Source organism: Corythoichthys intestinalis, chromosome 2 (genome assembly GCF_030265065.1).
Source record: "Corythoichthys intestinalis isolate RoL2023-P3 chromosome 2, ASM3026506v1, whole genome shotgun sequence".
Lineage (NCBI taxonomy): Eukaryota > Metazoa > Chordata > Actinopteri > Syngnathiformes > Syngnathidae > Corythoichthys > Corythoichthys intestinalis.
In genome coordinates, this window is record NC_080396.1 from 28,374,781 (window position 1) to 28,397,627 (window position 22,847).

General features: G+C 38.9%; 1 protein-coding gene across 2 annotated transcripts in view; it reads right to left on the reverse strand.

Moving 5' to 3' along the window:
* Positions 1–449: 449 nt before the first annotated feature.
* acvr2ab (activin A receptor type 2Ab) overlaps positions 450–22,847 on the reverse strand; it is a 79,885-nt gene continuing 57,487 nt past the window's right edge. For both annotated transcript variants that reach the window (XM_057818159.1, XM_057818150.1), the window contains 7 exons: positions 11,961–12,104; positions 11,614–11,757; positions 5,307–5,452; positions 5,008–5,122; positions 4,794–4,932; positions 4,575–4,705; positions 450–1,267 (listed from right to left, as the gene is read on the reverse strand). In XM_057818159.1, coding sequence (XP_057674142.1) covers positions 1,073–1,267; positions 4,575–4,705; positions 4,794–4,932; positions 5,008–5,122; positions 5,307–5,452; positions 11,614–11,757; positions 11,961–12,104 — 1,014 coding nt within the window. In that variant the 3' untranslated portion in view covers positions 450–1,072. The remainder of the gene's footprint in view (positions 1,268–4,574; positions 4,706–4,793; positions 4,933–5,007; positions 5,123–5,306; positions 5,453–11,613; positions 11,758–11,960; positions 12,105–22,847) is intronic.

Genomic DNA, 22,847 nt, shown 5'->3' on the forward strand with positions numbered 1-22,847 from the left:
CTTTTCATCCGACTATGTTAAAAGCTTCAGATAAGCAATTTCACATATGAAAGGAAAAACATGATTTGATACTAAGAGTTGCACTGCAACCTTTTGTTTTTGTAGCAAACACAAAAGGGCTGCATTACACATACTACACAACTGGAAGGAAAAAAAATATTAAAAAGAAGATATTCAATCAACAAGAAGCAGAAACACTTGCTGATGTGCGGCCATGTCTACGCAAAGTCTGCTGACTACGTTACCCATGAGCACCAACAAGGGTTATATTGTTGAGATGCAATGAAACTTGTGAAAAGGGTGAGTGAGCAGTGACTGAACAGTGAGAGGGACTAATATGTGTCCATCTGAACTGAGGTATACCTGGTTGAAGGAGGTCTATGGTTTTTTTCATCATCGTAATGCTTGAAAAATGGATCCCCCAGACCCCTTTCCCACCCCATCCCCCTTTAAAGTAAAATGGATTAACAAGTTGACTGGGTCCATAATACACTATGTACAGCAGCATTACACTATAAACATTCAAAAGCCGTTGCTTATTGGCAGAATGTTAGTCGATTCTTCAAAAAAAAAAAAAAAAAAACGCACAAGAAAACAGCAAAGTATTGAGCCACATGCCCATATTTTTTTTTCTCTTTTAAATTCATTGAGAGTTTGTTGAAATTAATCTTCAAAGTCTTTTCTCACTGTAGAAGATCCAGCTGACCTCTGACATATTGTATATAAAAACATAATCCAACTGTTAGTTGAATGTCTTGCCGTTTCGGCACTGCAACTCATTTGCTCCGTCATAAATATCCTGAATGGTTTAAAGTGTTCAAATCCTCAGGCACACACGTCGACATGAGGTGGGGATCATTTGATGTGGTGAGGTGGGCACATGGTAGGTATGTCCTGAGCGCGAGTAGCGGCCGGTACTTTACAAAAAAAAAAAAAAACTAAACCAAACCAAACCACGACCAAACCAGAATGACGAAAGAAAATGCCGCCAACCAACCAGGGTCGGCTGTTCGTCTACCCTCCCCGCCCCTCCCCATGCCATCTGTTGCTCATCTGGTGGGGCGGTGGCTGATCATAAGCTGGACTCCTTGGGAGGGAGGTCGACATTGGTCACCATGGTGACAACGGTGACTATCTCCTCAGGTCCGATGATCGGAGCCTGTCGCTGCATTTGGCCAATACGCTCCTCGACGCAGCCGGCAGACAGGCGGGCCTCGGCCTCGTGGTCCCAGCAGTCCTCAATTGTTTCACAGAGCATGGCTAGACCCTGAGGGATGCCGCAACATCAACATGATTGTCATGGTGAGGAACATAGAACATTTACACTAAGAACAAAAAGATGGGAGCATTCAGAACATTGTGAGTGGTGTGAAAATTCATAATCAACCTAAAATGCATTTTGACAACTTGAATTTAATTTGACCTTACGTAAACAATTGGAAACACATGTCCAATTGTTAAATGTTCCAATACTATTCATGTAACTTCTATGCTAAACAAGGGCACCAAGGTCAAACAAACGTTTTTATGCTTTCAGTCTGTCTATTGCAAGCTGCTAAGACACTAATAGTCACTTATAGTCATCATTAAGAAAAAAATATGATTATTACAAATGGCATCTATGGCAGCAATATATATATACAGTGACAGGTAGCAGAAATTAACCTGTATAGACCCCACTCACATGATGTTACAACCACGCCTCCGCGCCATATTGTCCGTCAGCTCGTCGTGTTTACGCATTACCGCTACGTAAATTCCTCCTATTATGGCGTGTTTTTCTGCTCGTTAACATTAATAATCAAAATGGTGAAGACGTGTGTGGCGGTTGGTTGCAGTAACAGAGAAGATAGACGGAGAGACTTGAAGTTCTACCGTATTCCGAGAGACCCGGAGAGGAGAGCGAGATGGACTGCTGCAATTCGACGAGAAAACTGGGCACCAAACGATCACCACAGATTATGTAGTAGTCATTTTATATCTGGTAAGATGCATTTAATATATATTTAGAGGGTTTTGGGCACAGTTACAGTTTCAAATTCAAGATGCTTATTTCTTCCACCATCATTATTTTTTGAATAATATTTAGCTGGTAACAAGTGAAAGAAGCTGGCCTCGTCTAAGGACCATCAGTTAAACGGGTGTCCAAACTTTTTGCAAAGGGGGCCAGATTTGGTGTGGTGAAAATGTGGGGGGCTAACTTGGCTGATTTACGTAAAACAATATATTTAAACAAATTTTAGCAACCCCTTCTGTGTGTCACATTTGCTTTATTATGATTTTTTTTACATTCATAATTTCAACAATCTCGCCTTTGTGGCGTTCTCTTTCGACACTCGTGCTCTTGCGAAATACTGCTGCTGTGAAATTAAACTAGCTTCAAGTTGCTTTCATTTCTCGCTGAGTTTCTTCCCTGTAATGTTGTCGTACATGTCAGAGTGTCTTGTTTGGTAATATCGCGTCACATCGAACTCTTTGAAAACAGCGACTGTCTCTTTGCAAATGAAGCAGACACAGTTGTTGCATATTTTATTGAAGAAATAGTCCAATATCCACCAATCCCTGAAGCGTCGGCCATCGCAGTCAACTTTTTTTTTTTAATTGATTGTCGCCATTGTAGAAAATTGGAAGTAAAGGGTCACACGGGGTAATGTTGCTTAGAGTGCTGCTCTTAAAGGTTTTCAAAGTTTCGTGAGAATAGGCTGAGTTTCTGTGGACAAGATAGTTGTAGATATCAGGGTAGCAGATGTCAGGCAGAGACGGCGAAGACAGCGGGTCGAAAAATATCGATTTAGGCATCAAATATGGATTTGGCGAATGGATCGACCGAAGCTTTTCCACATAACGCCTTTATGAAACACATCCAATGAGTTTACAGCGTCTTAAAGCACCGGTGCTTCCATGAATTGCACTATAAATTGCACGATAAATTGAGACCATTGAGAATACGGACACGCAATGACGGAGAATATGGCGGCACAATACAGCGACACGTCATTGTGTGACGTTGGTGAGTGGGGTCTATATCCAAACTTTGGCATTCATGCAAGTCTAACAACTATGTGTTGAATTAAACAGGCAAAGATTTCACAACACTAACAGTAAGAATGTAATAATTTGTAAATTAAAGTAACACATTCATCGAACCAATGAATGGGAAAACAAAAAAATAAAATCGATAATAAAATGTTAAAAGAAAAAGAACAAATGCAGTGCATTTATGCAATAATGCGCTTTATAACCAGGTGCCCTTTACTTATGAAAATAAACTTGTTCATTGATGGTGTGCTTTAATATCCGGTGCACCTTATTGTCCGAAAAATACGGTATTTACATTGATGCACTAATGTGCCTTATAACCAGGTGCAATTTATTCATGAATATAAACTCCTTCATTGATGGTATGCTTTGTAATCTGGTGCACTTTATAGTCCAAAAAATATGGTAGTCAAACATAGATTAATTTGACAAGTATATGGCGGAAAACACAGACAAGACTGAAAAAGCAGTTTCTGCTCTTGTATCCCTTTTTAAAAGACACTGCGGTATTTTAAGCAAAAACAACTATTGTGTTTGATAGAACAATATGTCTATATGCTGCCATAGCAGATTCATGGCGCATTAAGCCCCCGAACTATTTTTAATTTGTCCGTTTTACCCTGAAAACCCCCGTTTACAGACGTCGCGCATCTGCTTTTGTTTCAACCCAGCCATAAAACGAAGGTAATTAACTATATTATTCAAAATGTTTGTCGTTTTTAGCTTTGAATAATTGATTGATGTCTCATATTTCATTAAAAGAAAAAAAAAAGACACTTACAAAAATTGTTCACTCACATATTTTAAACTTTTAAACAAATTATGTCACAATGAAAAAAATGGCGTCTGTAAAAAAGTCACGGATACCTACCTCATAACTATCGCTTAATTGTATTTTTTTTTTTTTTTGTTACTGTCGCATTTTCTCCGATATGTTAGATGATAAATAATCAATCCAAACAAAAAAAAGTTGAAAAAAACTTTTAAAAGGGTAAATATATGAACAAGAAAATCTCGACCACTCCTTGATGTCTGCGATTTCTGCATCGCGACCCTTGTTATATTACCATGTTTCACCCATAAAATCCCCCAAAAATCCAGCTGTGGCCATTCACAGCTGTGTCTTGACGCTCAGTGATACATGCTACATGGAGTTTTTAGGATCGAAACAAAGTAAGTACGTGATAATATATCGTTAAAGTCACGGCGTCTGTAATTCTTTTCTCGCGTGCTCTCACCTCCAGATAGGGTTTTGCTGTTTAAAAAACATAAAAAAAAAAAAAAAAAATTGCCCTCCTGTTCAAAAACTTTCTTCCCCCAGAAAATTAAGATTTGAAGCTTTCCAATGATGTATCACACATGCATATCAGACAATTTTGAAAGTTGGCTAAATTGGGGGTCTCAGAGCGGAACTTCAAGTCACCTGAGTGTTTTCCGCCATATGTAAATGTTACTCATAAGCCCGACTAGCTAAATTTATGTAATGGGTGTAGATGGGTGTCAAAGAAACAAAAACTACTCCAGACTGTGTCTACCATGTGTTTCTGCCAGCAGTCTCGAAGGCAGGGCCGCAGCTTCTTGTGCACAACCACCTCCTGCATGTCCTCCAGAGATGGATGCTGACCCACCTCTTCCTCGAACGGCAGCATGTACTCGTCTACTGGGCCTGATGACAAACAATCCCACGGTTGACAATGTACCAAAGGTCATATTGTTGTATGAATTGGTGACGGCCAATCGGCGCAGCCGCTCACCGTCGGCAGCAGTGCATCGCACAGCCAGCTCCCACAGGACAAGGCCGAAGGCATACATGTCGATGCGCAGAAAGGAGTCACGCTGGAAGTTAATGGCTCCCTCGAGGACTTCAGGAGCCATGTAACGCCGTGTTCCAACCTTGAAGTTGAAAATAAACATATTTAAGAGGTCCAGTGTACATTACAGAAGACATGACAATGTCACTGAGCATACTTGTCCATGAGTGTCTCCTGCTGATTTTCCAGCTTCGAATTTAAGTGCAAGACCAAAATCAGCAATGCAAGCCGTCAGATTGTTTTTGAGGAGCACGTTCTTGCTCTTGATGTCCCTGAAAATACATAATGAGAACATCAGAGGGTCAGGAAGCACCAGACAATAACGTACTGTATATCTTGATAGGAATCAGTGTTGTTTTCATTTTCAATTGACAAACATCCAAAGATGGGGTTCATTATTTTGTTATTTAAAAACGACAAGGACTAATGATGGCTTCACAGGCCCAGGTGGAGCACCTGTGAGCGATGGAGGGCTTGTGTCCATCTTTGTGTCCTGGGATATCTTCATGGAGGTAAGCCAGGCCTCTTGCGGCCGTCTGGGCTATGTGGCACAGCTCATTCCAGGACACGACGTTAGCCTTCAGGTAGTCCGTCAACGAGCCCTGTTATGATAAGAGACATCTGTCAGTAGTTGGTTTTTAAAAAAAATTTTTTTTTAAAGGTTTGTTAATAATTTTAAACAGTAATTAATAACACTCCCTAGAAGTATGTTTTATTTTTGTGGGTATACAATATATACTAAGAGTGTGACAATACCTCAATACGGTGAAATATCGCGTCATTTAGCAACCCGATCGTTTATTGATATGCTCCTGCCAAGTATCGATACTTTTATTTGACATATTGGCAATATGGATACTGTGAACTGCTCATTCAATGTTTGTTGAGTAATTCCTTGACTATCCACTAGGGGCGCTCAAGAGTGGTGATGAAGGTAAAGTGCGCGTAAGTCGTCTAGAGAAGAAGAGAGGAAGGTACAATGGGATGAGAAAAAGTTTAGTGAGAACGGCGGAGGAAAAAAGTGAGAAAAATATCACACACGTGGACAAACTTTAGAATTTACACCAACAAGAAAGGAAGTAAGGGGAAAAATGACTTTGCTGTATGCAAGAAGTGTCTAACAAAAATAAGGTTAACTGGAATAACAATAATTATGCACAACCACTTGCAGCTTAATTGATGTAGCCTACATATTTAAAAAATGAGCTATTATTGCATTTTAAATTTCTATACATTTAATTCATATTCTTTTTAATTCACTCAATACTTCCAACACAAAAAAATCAGGATTTCAACTCAAAACCTATTAAGTAGCTAATATTTTTTATTTTATTTTGTTTTTAAGTTGAGGAAGAATGTGACTGAGTCTGACATCTCAAATGCTGAAGCAAATGGTGCTCAAACCAACGCTTGTGGCAACAAAGGTCATATACGAAGAAAAGAAACCCACCAATTCTACCATTGTCCCACTCCAAGCTCAACTGCTGACTGACACCTACAGCACTGTTAAAAATGTTAAAAGATACAAATTTTTCAAAGAAATTAAGGGTGCCATTCATCACGATCTCTACAAGAGATATCTATGTTTGTGGTTTGTTCCCTTTATATGTGCAAAGCCAAAAAGTAGATTCATATTTTACAGCAATGTTGCACAGAAAAGGTGTCACTGTTTAATAAATGACTTAAACAGTATTTTTTTTCTATTTTGAAATATCTTGTTCTCCGTTTCAACAGTTGTATCGAATAGTATTAGATATCAATTTTCTGACCTATATATCGATAATACCTGTGTCGCGATATCGTGAGATTATCGTTATCGTGAGCCTTGTATCACGAATTGTATCATATCGTGAGGTGCCCTGAGGTTCCCACTCCTAGTATATACATATATATTTTTAATAGATTCTTAAATATACATTGTCGAGTATCTAAAGCATGGGTCTCCAAACCTTTTTATCTGAGGGCCACATTGTAGCCCCTTTTAGACATATGAAGTCCCGTAATGTACCAGAATTTACCCAGCACACGCTAAGTGTAAATGGAATTGCCGGCTCTGCTGACACAGACATTAGCTGGAACCTTACAAGCTTGCAACTTAGTCACAAGTCCAGTATATTACTGGTTCGTGCTACTGTTTGTCTAAATGCAGCAGGTACCGTATTTTTTGGACTACAAGTCGCACCTGAGTATAAGTCGCACCAGCCATAAAATGCCCAACGAAGAGAAAAAAAAAAAAAACGTATGTAAGTCGCAACGGAGTATAAGTCGCATTTTTGGGGGAAATTTACTTGATAAAATCCAACACAAAGAACAGACATGTCATCTTCAAAGGCAATTTAATATAAAAATACAATAGAGAATAACATGCTGAATAAGTTTACAGTGTACAGTGCATGAACAACGAAATGCGAATATACTGTCCTCACCAGGACGCTACGGCTCGGTGCTGGCTATTCAGCGGGCTAAACTCCCAAATGACGATGCTGGACGTCTGTATAATTTGCTGAATCAATTTTGTCCTCGATACCAAACAGGTTCGCATCAACGTAAATAAATGATCATTAGGTGCTTTTACAGCAATGACAAAAACGGTTAGCATGCGTTCGCTAGCATTAGCACATCGTTCAAACAACCACACAACTGGCTCTAAGTGTCCGATCGCGGGTGGAAAACACACAACAACAACAGAAAAGATGACACACACAGGCATTGCCTCTGTAGAGATATTTTACAAGCATAAGCAATGAACGAAGGTTCGCAGCCGTGTTTCTCTCTCGCTAACTCGGCCACTCATTCAGAGCTACGTAGCTGTCGGTCTTCTTCTGGCGTGTGAGCGCTCTTCTTCACGTAAACAAGTGCGAGTATGCCCCTATGTGGGCGTGAAAGCGCTACAAACTAAAAGTATGCATTTCAATATAAAAAAGTCAACAATACAATTGAACACACATTGCCAAAGGCAGAAGGTGAACGTGAACATAGCTATTAAGAGTTATTCAGATAACTATAGCATAAAGAACATGCTAACAAGTTTACCAAACCATCAGTGTCACTCCAAAACACCCAAATAACATGTGAAATGATATCATAATGTGTTTATAATTTCACACATAAGTCGCTCCTGAGTATAAGTCGCACCCCCAGCCAAACTATGAAAAAAAACTGCGACTTATAGTCCGAAAAATACAGTAATGTTCCGCTTCAGAGTGCAGAGGTTGATGACGTCGCCGTCATATAACTACAGTATGCTACACTACAAACCTCATTTTCTTCACCCTAAGATGGAATAACATTTGCCAAGAAGAAAACAAAGAAGTTGTTAACTAACCTATTAACAAACTAGATCTAACATGTCATGCTCGCCGAGGTTGGGGCTTAGGAATAGAGTGTTACCTTTTGAACGGGATGGCACAGGACTCAGTGGCTGAGTAACCGCAGTAGAGTGTTCATAGGGTATTAATATTTTCTTTTTATTCAACATTGTGATTGGCGACGTTTCATTGTTCAATCTGATGTTTTACAAATGAATAGTTCCAATCGAAACATTACAATCTAACAAACCAAACAGCCATAACATTATGCCTTAGTTGCATGCTGCATATAAAATCTGCCGAGCTGGGTAAATACCGCTACATTTCCGTATTTTTGAAAGCCACTGGTCAGGTAGATTCTGAGTCACATTACCCAGTAATGTTCCGGTATATTCTGTCTGAAAGCAGTACAAGGTTGTGGGCCGGGGTCAGGTATGGTGTAAAAAATTTAGTTGTATGGCCTAGACCAAAGCACAGTAGGCTGGACCCAGTTTTTTTGTAATAGAAATGAAATGACGATATAGCCTGGCAGGGTTTAGCGTTACCCTAACTCTCCACATTTGGAAGGGTCAGTGTTCAGCGCTGGTTGAGACATAAGGGGTCAACATTGAGGACATAATTTTTATCAGTAAAAAATGCCTGACAGTTCATCATTTATAGAAAACCTTTCCTCGTATGTCACTTTCAGCTAAAGAGAGAGAAAGCAGACAGAGAGAAAACTTCAACAGGAAAAATAATTTAGAATTTTTCAGTTAATGTGTAAACAGGAGCACAACTACAATTATGGTTATTTAGTGCACCAAATTAGATAATAAAGTGACCTTAACCCTTTAACACCGAACGTGTCAGATGTGACACGTTTACACATATCATCTTTGAAGCCTCGTAACACTGTAATTACGTCACCCACGTGCCCCTGGTTGCTCTCGTTTGAAAGTACGGAAGTTGATGTCCACACAAGTTTTTATTTGAAGTCAATCGACCAAGTAAAACGGGAGATAGTGTCATTTGAGTTTTATTGCACTCATTAATATGCATTAAAACGCTGCATGGACCATGGGTCTATCTCCATATTTTCATCATTTCTTGTCCTTTTTTTAAAAAAAATTGAAAGCAGCACAAAATACTACATATCCCAAGAGCCGTTGTGATGTCAAGAAGGACGAACCTAATGTGAACATTTTTGATAAATTGACGAGCAAGGCGCCAACTAAGGGAAAGGAGACACGCGTAGGCGGCGTAGCAAGCAACGGCCGGTTGGATTCAGCGAGCGACTTTGAAACGTGCAGAATGAAACGAAAACTAAATTTAGCGCAAGCTAATGCATTATTTCATTAACTCAAGGAATAGGATGAGCTGTATTTGTCATTGTTTTTCTCGGATCAGTCGGCGTCTCGGCGAGTAGATGTGACAGCAGCGCGCAAACGGCTTAGTGACATGTTCAAAAACAAACTTTATTGAGTGCGCAAAAAAAAAAAAAAAAAAAAAAACTTTATTGGGTCGCATGCCTACAAATGAATTGAACTGAAATACTTGTCAATATTTTTGAAAATACTTTTTTTTTTCAATGTTTGTTATTTTTTTCTTCACGATGAATCTTTTCAATTTTTATATAGATGTGTGTTCGAGAAGCTTGATTTCATGTACATACAGTATATACCTTTGATAAGGTGATGGGTACAATACCTAACTTCACAAAGAGATATCCTCCAAACCCTTTTTGTGTTGGATAATATATATAATTTTTTTTCTCACTATTTTGCACTGTATATAACATGCTTTGACCTTAGTATGTGTGAAGGCCAAAAACGCCTATGACCATAGCTGCTGTTTGTGTTGAATTGTCAAACATAAAACTATTCAATCTTATTTTTTTCTATTGAATGTTTATCTTAGCAAGTTAAATAAATATTATCAAGCTTCAAAACGGTTGGTCGAGCATGTTTGGTTGTCAGTGGGACTTCAACATTACAAATTTTGAAAAAAGATTTTGGGATTTTTTTTTGGTCTTTTTGGGTCCAAAATGTTAAAGTTGGTCAGTGAAGAAAACAACAGTTTGGACATGAAGTTCAAGGTATCCTGAAAAAAGGGACCCAACTTGGCCTTTGTGAACAGTTTTTTCTTTGAAATATAAAGGCAACATCAAAGGCATGCAAATTCGGCCAAAATAGGCTTTGGTGTTAAAGGGTTAATATTAATGAAAATAAAAGTGTGTAAGATTTTTATATTTCTTTTTAAAATTATCTATATAACTTATAGCCAAAAAGTCTGGGATCAAATTGACCCTAAAGAACTGATGCGCACTGGACATTAAAAAGGCACTTTTACTTTGAATCCATTAAATTATGGATGCCATGAAATTTACAGCAATAGGAAAATTTGAGACAATAAACTCACCCGAACAATAATCGGCAAGTTAAATATACTTTTAGTTATTAGGTATATGTAATATACTCTAATAATAATAGTAATAATAATAAAAGAACAAGCAAATAGAATTTGTATTGGCCATTCGTTTCCATTTCTAGTGACCACTAGAGGGCATGCAGAATCTGTGGCTATTGTTTTGATCCCTGTCCTGTTTTTTTGTCGAAATATACCTTCTTTAAAACTTTGATATGGCAGACCTGTAAGTAGTTTACCTGAATTCCTAGAACAAAACCAGCTGTCTTCAAATGTCCACACGAAAAAAGCAAAAGAAAGGCTCTTCTGCAAGCGCACGTGTGTTTGGAAGCTAGCAGCTACTTGTTATATTCGACCCTTACAGGCAAAAAGATCTACTAAAGCATAAATCATCTTTCAGGAGTCATGAACAATCCTAGCTGTGCTAAACCGACTGGAGGCCAATGAACATTTTAACATTTTTCAAGGCTGTTCTTCATGACTGCAAAACTGTAGATCTGAGTTATGAATTCTCTGAAGACCCCTGTTGAAAAAACAATTATAGGGGTTGACTTACGAGCCACTTAACAGTGATGTACTCCTTAGAGTGTAACCTTGCCAAAAAGTCCTTCAACACAATTGTTTTCTAAGTTATTTCATCACCAAGTAGAAAGCCGAGTGGCTTCGACGGTGTGCTAATATTATTTCATCCAAAAAAGTGGTATAAAACTAGAAAATAAAAAGAACGTTTCAAAAGAATGTATGCACTGTAATTAATCATTAAGGACAAGCACAAAATGCACTAACCAATAAAATATGCAAGTTTCCAGATTTTATAACATTTATGACTCTTCCCTGCAGCAGTACAGATGTGCATAAGTAAGCATGGCAATTTACTACACCGACTCCATCGCTGAAGTTACATAAATACATGGGAATCAGGATGGAAATAAAAAGAATGTGTTTAAAAGTGCTGCAGTTATGTTTGTAAACACCAAAAATGAATCTACACAAGTCACGAGTCACACGACGTGACTCGAAGAGCAAACGACTGCGCTTTCCAGGCAGCCTACCTTGTCATGGTAGGTGGTGATGAGCCACAGCTCCAAGTCGAGGTTGTTGTTCCTCTTCTCCACGCCGATGAAGTGGAGGATATTTTCGTGCTTCATACCGCTCACGCTGTAAATTTCGTACTCATTCTGCCAGGAAAGTTTGTCCTACAAAAACAAGATAACAAGAATTATTAGAATTTATTGGAATAAACCGGGAATTTACTGAATGGAACTTGGGCTCTTATTTGGGAAGTAAATGTGGAGGGCGAAAACATTTTATCATAACATTGACTTAAAACTGACTTCACCCAAGTGCATATATGAAGCCTATTGTCTGAAAGGGTTTACCAAAAATGTAGACTAGGCACCTGAATCGGGAAGATCTTCACAGCCACGTATTCACTCAGCAGCTGGGCCTTCCATACGCAACCGAAGCGTCCTCTCGCCTTCACCTCAATCAGCTGCAATGGTTTATGCCCAAGGATAGGAGATGGTGGTGAAGGGCCAGGATCCTGCAGGAGGGGGAAACAAATTCAAATTCTATCGGTTTACGGTAAAAAGAGCTGGTTTCGTTGCCTTTTTCCTTGACAGCATGTTCCAAACTCCTTCAACGGCATGTAGATGTGATAATGTAACCTGGCAAGCCAGCATGATTTTCAGCATGTACAAAATATATGGTAAGTCACTCTGGTCTTCTGTGGTTTCAATTGCATTTCCACTCCAGTCCAATATCGATCGACAAATCACAGCATGCGAGGCGGTACTTAGTGATGCATCATTAGAGGAGCGACAGCGAATATTTTTTACATTCCTGTGAGGTTTGGAATTCTGTTCAGCATTCTTGTCTTTTTTCCCCCCTTTATATCGGTCAAAGAGGCTGCTGTAGGGGACTCCATAGTCTGTGCTCATTAGGCTCACCTCGAGCATCGCTTTTGAAATCCAGCTCAAACCGCAGAAGTGACTGACTTCTATATATCTTGTACATGGCGAAAGTCAGGCTGGCTTGCCAGACTAGTGATAATGAGTGACAGCCGCGATACTTGGAAGTTGAACAACTCAACCAAGTTTTTTGCCGGTAATATTTGCATGACGTGACATGAGTCACGAGAATATTATTTGAAACCTCAAGAGTCCGTCACAAGATCTTGGTTTTACCAAGCAAAGGATTTGCACTGAGCATCTGTGCACCTGTGTATCTGGACCATCCTTAACAAGGGTGGGCTAAGAAGACATACTTTATTGGTGAAGTCACAAGTTGCTGTTAGTTGGATTTGTGACCAAAATAAGAATAAGTTGTTATTTTTTAATGTGCTTTTACAACTAAGTGAGAAGGCTCAAAGAAGGGATTTTTTTAAGCATTTCTGTTGCTCAATTTGTCAAGCATGTTTTGTTTTTACATTTCACATTAACCCTTCATAGGGCAATTATTTGACATCATTAGACATCCTATCCATTTTGACTGGGAGAGCAATCATTCACAGTAGCACTAAAACTTGAGCATTCACAGCCAGTCCTCCCAGTTTAAATGATTTGGACATGATCAATGTTTTCAAATACCGGCAATGACTTAAATACTATTGGGATGGGGGTTGGGTCCAACTATAGAGCGTTATTGGGGGCCATAATTAAAGTGTATTTCTGTTTCTATTTTTATTTGATCAATTTTGTTTTTATTGACATTTTATTAATCTCAAATTCATTTACTTGGCCGAAACTGAATATTGTAAACACTTGGCCGGAAAAATACACATACCGTAATTTTCGGACTATAAACCGCTACTTTTTTCCTTCACTTTTAATCCTGCGGTTTATAGTCCAATGCGGCTTATTTGTTGATTTATTTGGGTTAATAGGTAACACTTTATTTGACAGCGACATCATAAGACCGTCATCATTGTGACATGACACCATCATGGGCCTTACTGAATGCTTATGACAGATGTCATTAGGTGTCATCCGGCAAATTATGTCACTAACTCATTTTATGTCCAGTTTGGTTATTTTACATCAATTCAAAAGTGAGCTAATTATCCGGATAACACTAAATGACATCTGTTATAAGCATTCATTAATGCTCATGACAGTGTCATGTCATAATTATGATTGTCTAATGACAGTCTTATGGTGCCACTGTCAAATAAAGTGGTACCAAATACCATAACTAGTAATCAATGAAACAACTTGAACAGTAACTGAAGGAATAATTAGCACAGAACATGAATTTGGTTGTTATTTACATCTGTAGTGCTGCAATGCATGCAAGGAGGCATGTTGGACAACATCAGTGTTGACAGCAGGTGGCAGCAGAGGTTGACTGTCTTCCCCAAGGGACCAATAATGACCAAATTAAGCTTCTTGAAGCAATGAAGGTTTGCATCCAACTGGTTCAAAGCTTCATGGTGGTTCATTTGGTCTTACGACAGTCTTATTTTGCCGCTGTCAAATAAAGTGTTACCGGTTAATATCTTTTGGTGTAAATATCCCATAATATAGTTAGGACTGCTGCGGCTTATAGTCCGGTGCAGCTTATATATGAACAAATGTTGTTTTCGTGTCAAATTTGGTGGGTGGCGGCTTATAGTCAGGTGCGCCTTATAGTGAGAAAATTATGGTATATACAATTTATTTATCTATTGATGAATTACTTCATTATTTTCCAATTAATGTATTTTGCCTTGGCATTGGTTCTATGACCCCAGAGGCTTGAGAAATTTAGTTTGAAAGGTGCCGATTCTGAAACCACATTGTGGGGTGTGTTCCAGGTGGCAGTGAGCGTTTTGTGGCAAACTCTGAACGTGTCCCATAGCAGAGGTGCTGGCGTCATCATAGCATTCTGTTCTGTGGACGGTGACACGCACGTCACGGCGGATCAAACCTTGATAAATGCGCTTCCTTGGAAGTTTGGAACACTCGAAAAATGGGTCTCATGCCTCCAATTGCTAAGCTAAATTTGATCTCGATGTATGTTTGTGTGGAATTGTAGTTCACAACAACAAATAACTAATCCGTTCACGCTAAACTAGTATGTTCTCTCCTACACCTTAAAATAAGACTCTGTGTTTTCTTGTGCAACACGTAAAATCAATCGAGTGCCGGGCAATTGGCGCATGTTCTAGTGGCAACGAAGCTACTCCTAGCCGGATTAAACGGTGAGTCGCAGAGGGGGTGTAGAAGGGAAAAAAATGTGACAAACAGTAGAAAAAAAATACTTCCATATCGCGGACATGTTGGCTATTAGCCAATAGTGTTGCTCCTCGCCGTGTTTTGATTACGTCATCATAAGAGGACTAAGGTTCTTCATACTATCTGGTGGTAAACTTTTAGCCTTCAAGACCGATAACCGATAATGCATACGTGTAATGTCCAATTATATGGATGTAAGGTCTTTAGGGTTTAAGTTGTTTTTTTTAAAAAAATTTTTTTATTTTTATTTTTTTAATTACCAAGAATTTTCACTTTCCCTATGGTTAAAGGGGAAACTTTTGTAAACTTGACAATTGAGAAATTGATAATTAGTTAGTTATTGTGGTGGCGTGGCTCAGTGGTAGAGTAGTTGTCCCCCAACCCAGAGGTTGTGGGTTCGATTCTTCGCCCTGATGAACTCGCCTAAGTATCCCTTAGCAAGATACTGAACCCCACGTTGCTCCTGGTGCTGTGTCACCAGTAGGTGAATGGCGAGATAGTGCAAAGCGCTTTGAGCGCCTTGAAAGGTGGAAAAGCGCTATATAAGTATAACACCATTTACCAAGTATAACACCATTTATTGATAATAGTTTTATGATAATCTATCTTCCTTTATTTCCCAATAGAACAGTCAGGAGTGGTCTGATCCAGCCAGAGCATATTGTTTTCGAACCTCTGAGGTGTGATACATATTATACAGTCTTCTGGTTTAAAAAATATATAGAAGAGTCAAACCTATGTTGTGTGGGTCTCATTGTTAATTGGGGAAAAAAAGGGAAAAAAAGTGAAAGCAAAGACAAAAGTTTAAACTTGTCAAGTGAGCAAGATTCGCTGATCACTTTCACAAGCGACCTGACAGAAAGGGCGTGGTTTGGGTACATATACAGTGGGGCAAATAAGTATTTAGTCAACCACTAATTGTGCAAGTTCTCCCACTTGAAAATATTAGCGAGGCCTGTAATTGTCAACATGGGTAAACCTCAACCATGAGAGACAGAATGTTGGAAAAAAACAGAAAATCACATTGATTTTTAAAGAATTTATTTGCAAATCATGGTGGAAAATAAGTATTTGGTCAATAACAAAAGTTAATCTCAATACTTTATTATGTACCCTTTGTTGGCAATAACCAGTGTTGGTGGTAACGCCGTTATAAATAACGCCGTTATAAATAACGCCGTTACGTAACGGCGTTATTTTTTCAGTAACGGGGTAATCTAACTAATTACTTTTCCCGCAGTTACAACGCCGTTACAGTTACTGTCGGTCAAAAGCAGTGCGTTACTTACTCTGAATAAATTGAAGAAACTACCAGGCGTGTCGAGTCGACGCTCTGCTCTGTTGATTTGTCATCCAAGACCTGCTGTTTGTCCCTGCTCATTCAATTAGACAATGCTTTCCAAAGTTTGGTAACGTTTCTGTGTTTGCTACACCTGATGCTAGCCTCGTTCCCATCTCCCACTGTCAGCCAGCAATAATTCTGCTTCCATCTTGAGGACGGCAGACGCTTTGAAGGTGACGTGAATTGTCGGGAAACGAGCCTACCTGAATGCGATGGAAGTGATTGTGATTGGCTGAGGGTTAGAGTCATGTGTCGTGGTAAGCCAATCGGAGCCGGTGATTTCACAAGCAAACCGGAACAGCGCGTGCGGCAAAAACACACACGCAAAACAGATGCACAGGGTCGGGATGGCAGAACATTCAAAAGAAAAACTGTCCTTTGAGAGATGGAGATATAGACACCATTTCAAGTTTGTCGAAATTAAACGAAAGAACCTGCATGTAATGTGTAATTTATGTCCCGGGGCAAAGCTTTTGTCGACATCTGTGGTAAGCAATTCAAATCTGCTGAAGCACCTAACAAGTTAACTACCTGTCTGTTCTTCTCTATTGCACTGACTCGAATACTGTTTAGAAAATTTCAAATTCTTTGACATACAACATGTTCTTTTTAAAGTAACGGAAATAGTTACTTTCCCTGGTAACTAGTTACTTTTACTATAGAGTAATTCAGTTATTAACTCCGTTGCTTTTTGGAAGAAGTAGTGAGTAATGTAACTAATTACTTTTTTAAAGTAACGTGCCCAACACTGGCAATAACGGAGGCCAAACGTTTTCTGTCTCTCTTCACAAGCTTTTCACACACTGTTGCTGGTATTTTGGCCCATTCCTCCATGCAGATCTCCTCTAGAGCAGTGATGTTTTTGGGCTGTCGTTGGGCAACACTGACTTTCAACTCCCTCCTCACCCCGTGGCGTCAAAATGATAACAAGAACGGGGAGCAAAAATCCCAGAACCACATGGGGGGACCTAGTGAATGACCTACAGAGAGCTGGGACCACAGTAACAAAGGCTACTATCAGTAAAACAATGCGCCACCAGGGACTCAAATCCTGCACTGCCAGACGTGTCCCCCTGCTGAAGAAAGTACACGTCCAGGCCCGTCTGTGGTTCGCTAGAGAGCATTTGGATGATGCAGAAGAAGACTGGGAGAATGTGTTATGGTCAGATGTAACCAAAATAGAACTTTTTGGTAGAAACACAGGTTCTTGTGTTTGGAGGAAAAAGAATACTGAATTGCACCATACCCACTGTGAAGCATGGGGGTGGAAACATCGTGCTTTGGGGCTGTTTTTCTGCAAAGGGACCAGGACGACTGATCTGTGTAAAGGAAAGAATGAATGGCGCCATGTATCGAGAGATTTTGAGTGAAAATCTCCTTCCATCAGCATGGGCATTGAAGATTAGACGTGGCTTGGTCTTTCAGCATGGCAATGATCCCAAACACACAGCCAGGGCAACAAAGGAGTGGCTTCGTAAAAAGCATTTCAAGGTCCTGGAGTGGCCTAGCCAGTCTCCAGGTCTCTACCCCATAGAAAATCTGCGTAGGGAGTTGAAAGTCCGTGTTGCCCAACGACAGCCCCAAAACATCACTGCTCTAGAGGAGAGCTGCATGGAGGAATGGGCCAAAATACCAGCAACAGTGTGTGATAAGCTTGTGAAGAGTTACAGAAAACGTTTGGCCTTCGTTATTGCCAACAAAGGGTACATAACAAAGCATTGAGATGAACTTTTGTTATCCACCAAATATTATTTTCCACCATGATTCGCAAATAAATTCCTTAAAAATCAAACAATGTTATTTTCTGTTTTTTTTTCCACATTCTGTCTCTCATGGCTGAGGTTTACACACGTTGACAATTACAGGCCTCTCTAGTATTTTCAAGTGGGAGAAGTTGCACATTTAGTCGTTGACTAAATACTTATTTGCCCCACTGTATGAGGACATAGAAGGAGAAATGCCCAGTGTGGTGAGGGTTACAGCAAAGCATCGGTGGGGAGGGGAATCTCATATCTCATGGCTAAAAGGCAGTTCGTCTACGCTGGCTCATGACTGATGTATGTATGCAAACACTGTATTTTTGACCTCTGCAGTGAGAGTGTGAGGGAAAAGAAAGAAGGCATCTTTCCACCACTCCGGTAATGTTCCTGTTTTCACTTGAACAGAGGGGTTTACGTGATAAGCTAGAGCAAGTTTTAAAACCCTGAGGCCAACCGGAGCCACCCTACCATTGTATTCATGCAGCGGAAGTGCAAGCATGTCATTCTAAGTCTGTTTGAACAAACAATTAAGGGTGAGGCTTAGCATACAAATATCACCCCCAGACAAAATGTTGCTGATATCTTGCATGAACAAAGACTGACAAAAGAGAGGAGGAAAAAAAGCATCAGCTGTGCTTGACAGATACATTAGTTTGATGGGGAAAAATATTTGAAAACTAATTTTAGTAATTCTGCAGGGGTGAAATGAAAACAATCAGACCAATTTACAAGTTTGGCAGCTAAGGCCCTGTTTGGGCAAGGACATTTAAAAACAGATGAAATCTGTCACTTGGGATTAGGCATGTGCCGGTATGAGATTCTGACGGTATGATAACCTTCACAAAAATATCAAGGTTTCACGCTACCACGGTATTGCAATTACAGCTCTAAAATGTTTTGAGATTTCTGGGTTACACAAAAAAAACTTTTCCATTGAACAGGATTTTATTTTTCTCAACAACATATTAGCAAATTGGAATATAAGTATAATGTTAACCTAAATAATTAAAAAAAAAAAAAAAAAAAAATTGGCATGCTAATTAGCCTCGTCACAGCTTATGTTACAGTATGTTTTACTACTAATAGACACACTACACACACTGGAATTAACTCTTATAACTAGTGGGAAACGTTCATCAAAGCCTTTACTGACCTAATTTTGTATAAATGCAAAATTTTATTGGAGTTATAGCCTTCTCTGGTAGCCACCCCCCGCAAACATGTTTTACATGTCAGTTGGCCCACGTAAACTGCGGCCTTAACTTTCCTGTACCCGAAGTATTCCCATACCAGCGACATAGTTTTCTTCGATGGGGGGGGGAAGTTTAGAAGTTTCACCTCCTCCAGCCATCGTGTAGCAAAGCAGACTCGTTTTTTTTTGTTTTTTTTGGGGTGGGGGGGTTAAAAAAAAAAAAAGTAGCTTATACCGTGGGGACGGTATGACTGAAAAGTTTAGTGGTTTTGAAACCTTGACGTTTTCATACCACGGTATACCTTGAAACCCATAACCATCACCTCCTCCAGCCATCGTGTAGCAAAGCAGACTCGTTTTTTTTTTTGGGGGGGGTGGGGGGGGGGGGGGTTTAAAAAAAAAAAAAAGTAGCTTATACCGTGGGGACGGTATGACAAAATTTTTGTGGTTTTGAAACCTTGACGTTTTCATACCACGGTATACCTTGAAACCCATAACCAGCACATGCCAATTTGGGATTATGGTTTATATGGCAGTTTTGATTTGGATTGCAAAACCAAAAAGCTTTGAAAATATGTCTACTGTTGTCATATTTTCGAAAACGGGGGGATACACGTGTCGTTTAAAATAATGAGGTGGATAACCTTCTTGAGCAGACACAAATTAATCTCACAAGTGAAAATAAAAATGTATAAAATGGCATTGGGATGAAATTAGGGAGCAATTGGTGTCAACTATGTAACACTAAGTAAAGTTATCCGTTTTCTGTGGTAAATGGGGAACGCCCCCCGTGAAAATCCATTCGGTAGAAGTGGGGCTAATTTACATATATATATATATATTGTGTGTCCAATGTATTTATTCAAATTTAACAGCATTGGAAAGAGATACAGATAAAAAAGCCCACCTCCCAAAGTTTAAAAAATAAACAAAACAAAAAAAATCCTTAAATGTATACTGAAGGTATATTTTATAAATGGTTATTAAGCACTGCAAATGTAATAATTTTGATATGAGATACTGTATCTATAGAAAACTGAACTGTACTTGTATACATGCATACTTTTTTTTTTAATACTGCATTTATTATTTTTTCATTATTTTATTTTTTTCCCACTTTTTTGTAAACAAACCATGGAATTCATTACGTTTGCAACATAGTACGTTAAAAAAAAAAAAAAAAAATTGATTTTTTTTGTAATTGTACTTTCAAGAACTAAAATGAAAAAGGACCAGTAAGGAGCCGCAGATGTCAAAACCCTTGGCGAATCAATATTGAAGATGTGTGGTTTCATGTTAGATAAGTCCATTCCACATCTAATATTGAGAGGATTCTCTTTTTTGGCTCAGTCTTGAAAAAAGAAAAGAAAGAAAGGTGTTGCCCAAAAAATTGTAATGAGTGTCATATTGTCCTAAACGCGATTTCCTGCCCACTAGCAGGGGGCGACTGCATCCAGTAATGAAACACAACGCTCAATCAGCACAACACAGTAAGTCTGGCACCAACAATACGCTGCTTTACACTGATTCGCTCAACATCAGCCACCTCAGACGAATCTAATCACAGCCTAATGTAGCATGTTCATAAAGACAAAAGTGAACTTCACACACCAAGTCTGTGATTTCGGCATTGTGTCAATTTTCAGGATAAATTTAATATTGGGTATAACCTTTACCTTCTACAAAGTTTTGAACTATTACATGTGAGGGACTTTTTGCAAAACTTGATGTTCTGTTCTGACAATCGATCAATGAAAATTTCTTTGCCTTTCAGTGACTCTTCCACACTGTGTCTACCCTGCTGATGACTGAGCTCAGCCGCCACTTCACTCTGAGAACTTTAAGTCTTGCAATGGTGATGTACTGTATGTATAGGCAAATATTTGTGCCATCAGAAACCATTTGAATTTCTAAACTGAATCTGAATGACTAAACATGAAATCGAAATACTTTAACATTTGAAAAAAAAAAAAAATGTTCGCAAAATTCAATGTAACAAAAAAAAATCACAGGTAACAAAGATATCCTCTTGCCCAATCAGCACATTTGTTATTATTACATGACACGTGCATTTGTGAGCAAAGAATGGGAAGTATTGAGTGAATAAAACATGTTTTGTACACAATTACACATTTTTTGTACATCATATTAATGAAGAAATGGTAACGAAACTTGGAGGACGTGCGATCTGGATTTCGTTGCGTCTCGGGCGCAGCTGAGGCAATGAGTCTCAATGTTCAAGTTTGCAGGTTGACTGAGACGTCACAGCCTTGCTCCGCTACATCGAAATTATTGAACTATATATCAAATTATGTTGAATTACATTTTTCAGATACAGCTTTATATTTCAACCATTCAAGTATTTCAAGTTGAAGTTTAGTAATTCAGATTCAGTTTAGAAATTAAGATTCAGGTTCTGATGGCACGAATGTCAATGTTTGTGGTTGATTGACATTGCAGGTATTTAATGACCACGTATTATGTTTTTTTTTTTTTTTTTTTAAAGTAAATATATGGTATTGTTGACAAAGGGGAACCCTTTAGAACCCAAAAAACACACAACGAAAATGGTCTAGTAATTTCGTTTTTTGGCTCTTTAAAAAAAAAAAAAAAAAAAGGTTTAAAAAGAGCGGTTTAGTACTTCCGTAATTTTTGTACGACGCAAGACTGAGTTCCCCCCAACAACTGCAAAATCCCACCTTTTCTCAACCTCCCATTTAACAGCGCTCAGACATGCTGAATTTTGGCCCCATTCGCTTTCTTCTGATTTGTCGAATTTTCTTCGGTGTCTCTTCCTTCTGGGGGTCAATGGCAGTTTGCAAACCAACCAAATGGTGTGTTACCACCTCCTTCTACTTGTCTAATTAGCAAACAGAATAAATGCCTCTGTGGCCAAGGATACAATATGTTAAGCAGGCATTGAAGCTAAGCCACGGGCGTCCTAAAGCCGTCGGTTCGTGGTTTTCCAAAAAAGCCCTGCTATAGTGTGTTTCCACCTTTACACGTAACTCCTGCTGCAAAGCCTACGAGAGAAATTGATTAATTTTATTTACGACCGAGATTGACGGGACGCTTTGCCAACAAAGTTCTGCTTGTGGCTTGAGCTGTACCTACCACTGGACAAAAAACAGATTAAAGGACTTAAGGAAATGGTTTGCTTTGAAAAGAAATTTTCAGTGTGTATAAGGTGATACATTGCCAAGTTGCTGTGGCAATGCCAAGCTATCGCACGATTGGTTAACCTGGTATGCTAATCTTTTGCCCTCCGATTAGACTACATGATTGGTACAATATGTGTGTCAATCATTTACCCAGGAAATGGAGTCAGAAAACGAGTCCTTATACAAAAAGGGCAACATAGCAAAGAAGTGCGTGCATTTTAAATCCTAGAGGTTTTGGCAACATATTCAGTTGCACATGGTGACTTTAAATGGTGAAACCTATTTTAATTGGGCTTAAAAAGTATATGTGGCCTTTAAACAAGGTTTTCAAAAAGAACGAAACAAAGTTATTCAAATATGTACAGTGCTGGCCAAAACTATTGTCACCCCTGCAATTCTGTCAGATAATGCTCAATTTCTCCCAGAAAATGATTGCAATTCCAAATGCTTTGGTAGTAATATCTTTATTTATTTCTCTTGCAATGAAAAAACACAAGAGATAATGAAAAAACAACTAAATCATTATCATTTTACAGAAAAATGGGTCGGACAAAAGTATCAAAACCCTCAGCTTGATACTTGGTAGCACAACCTTTAGACAAAATAGCTGCGAACAA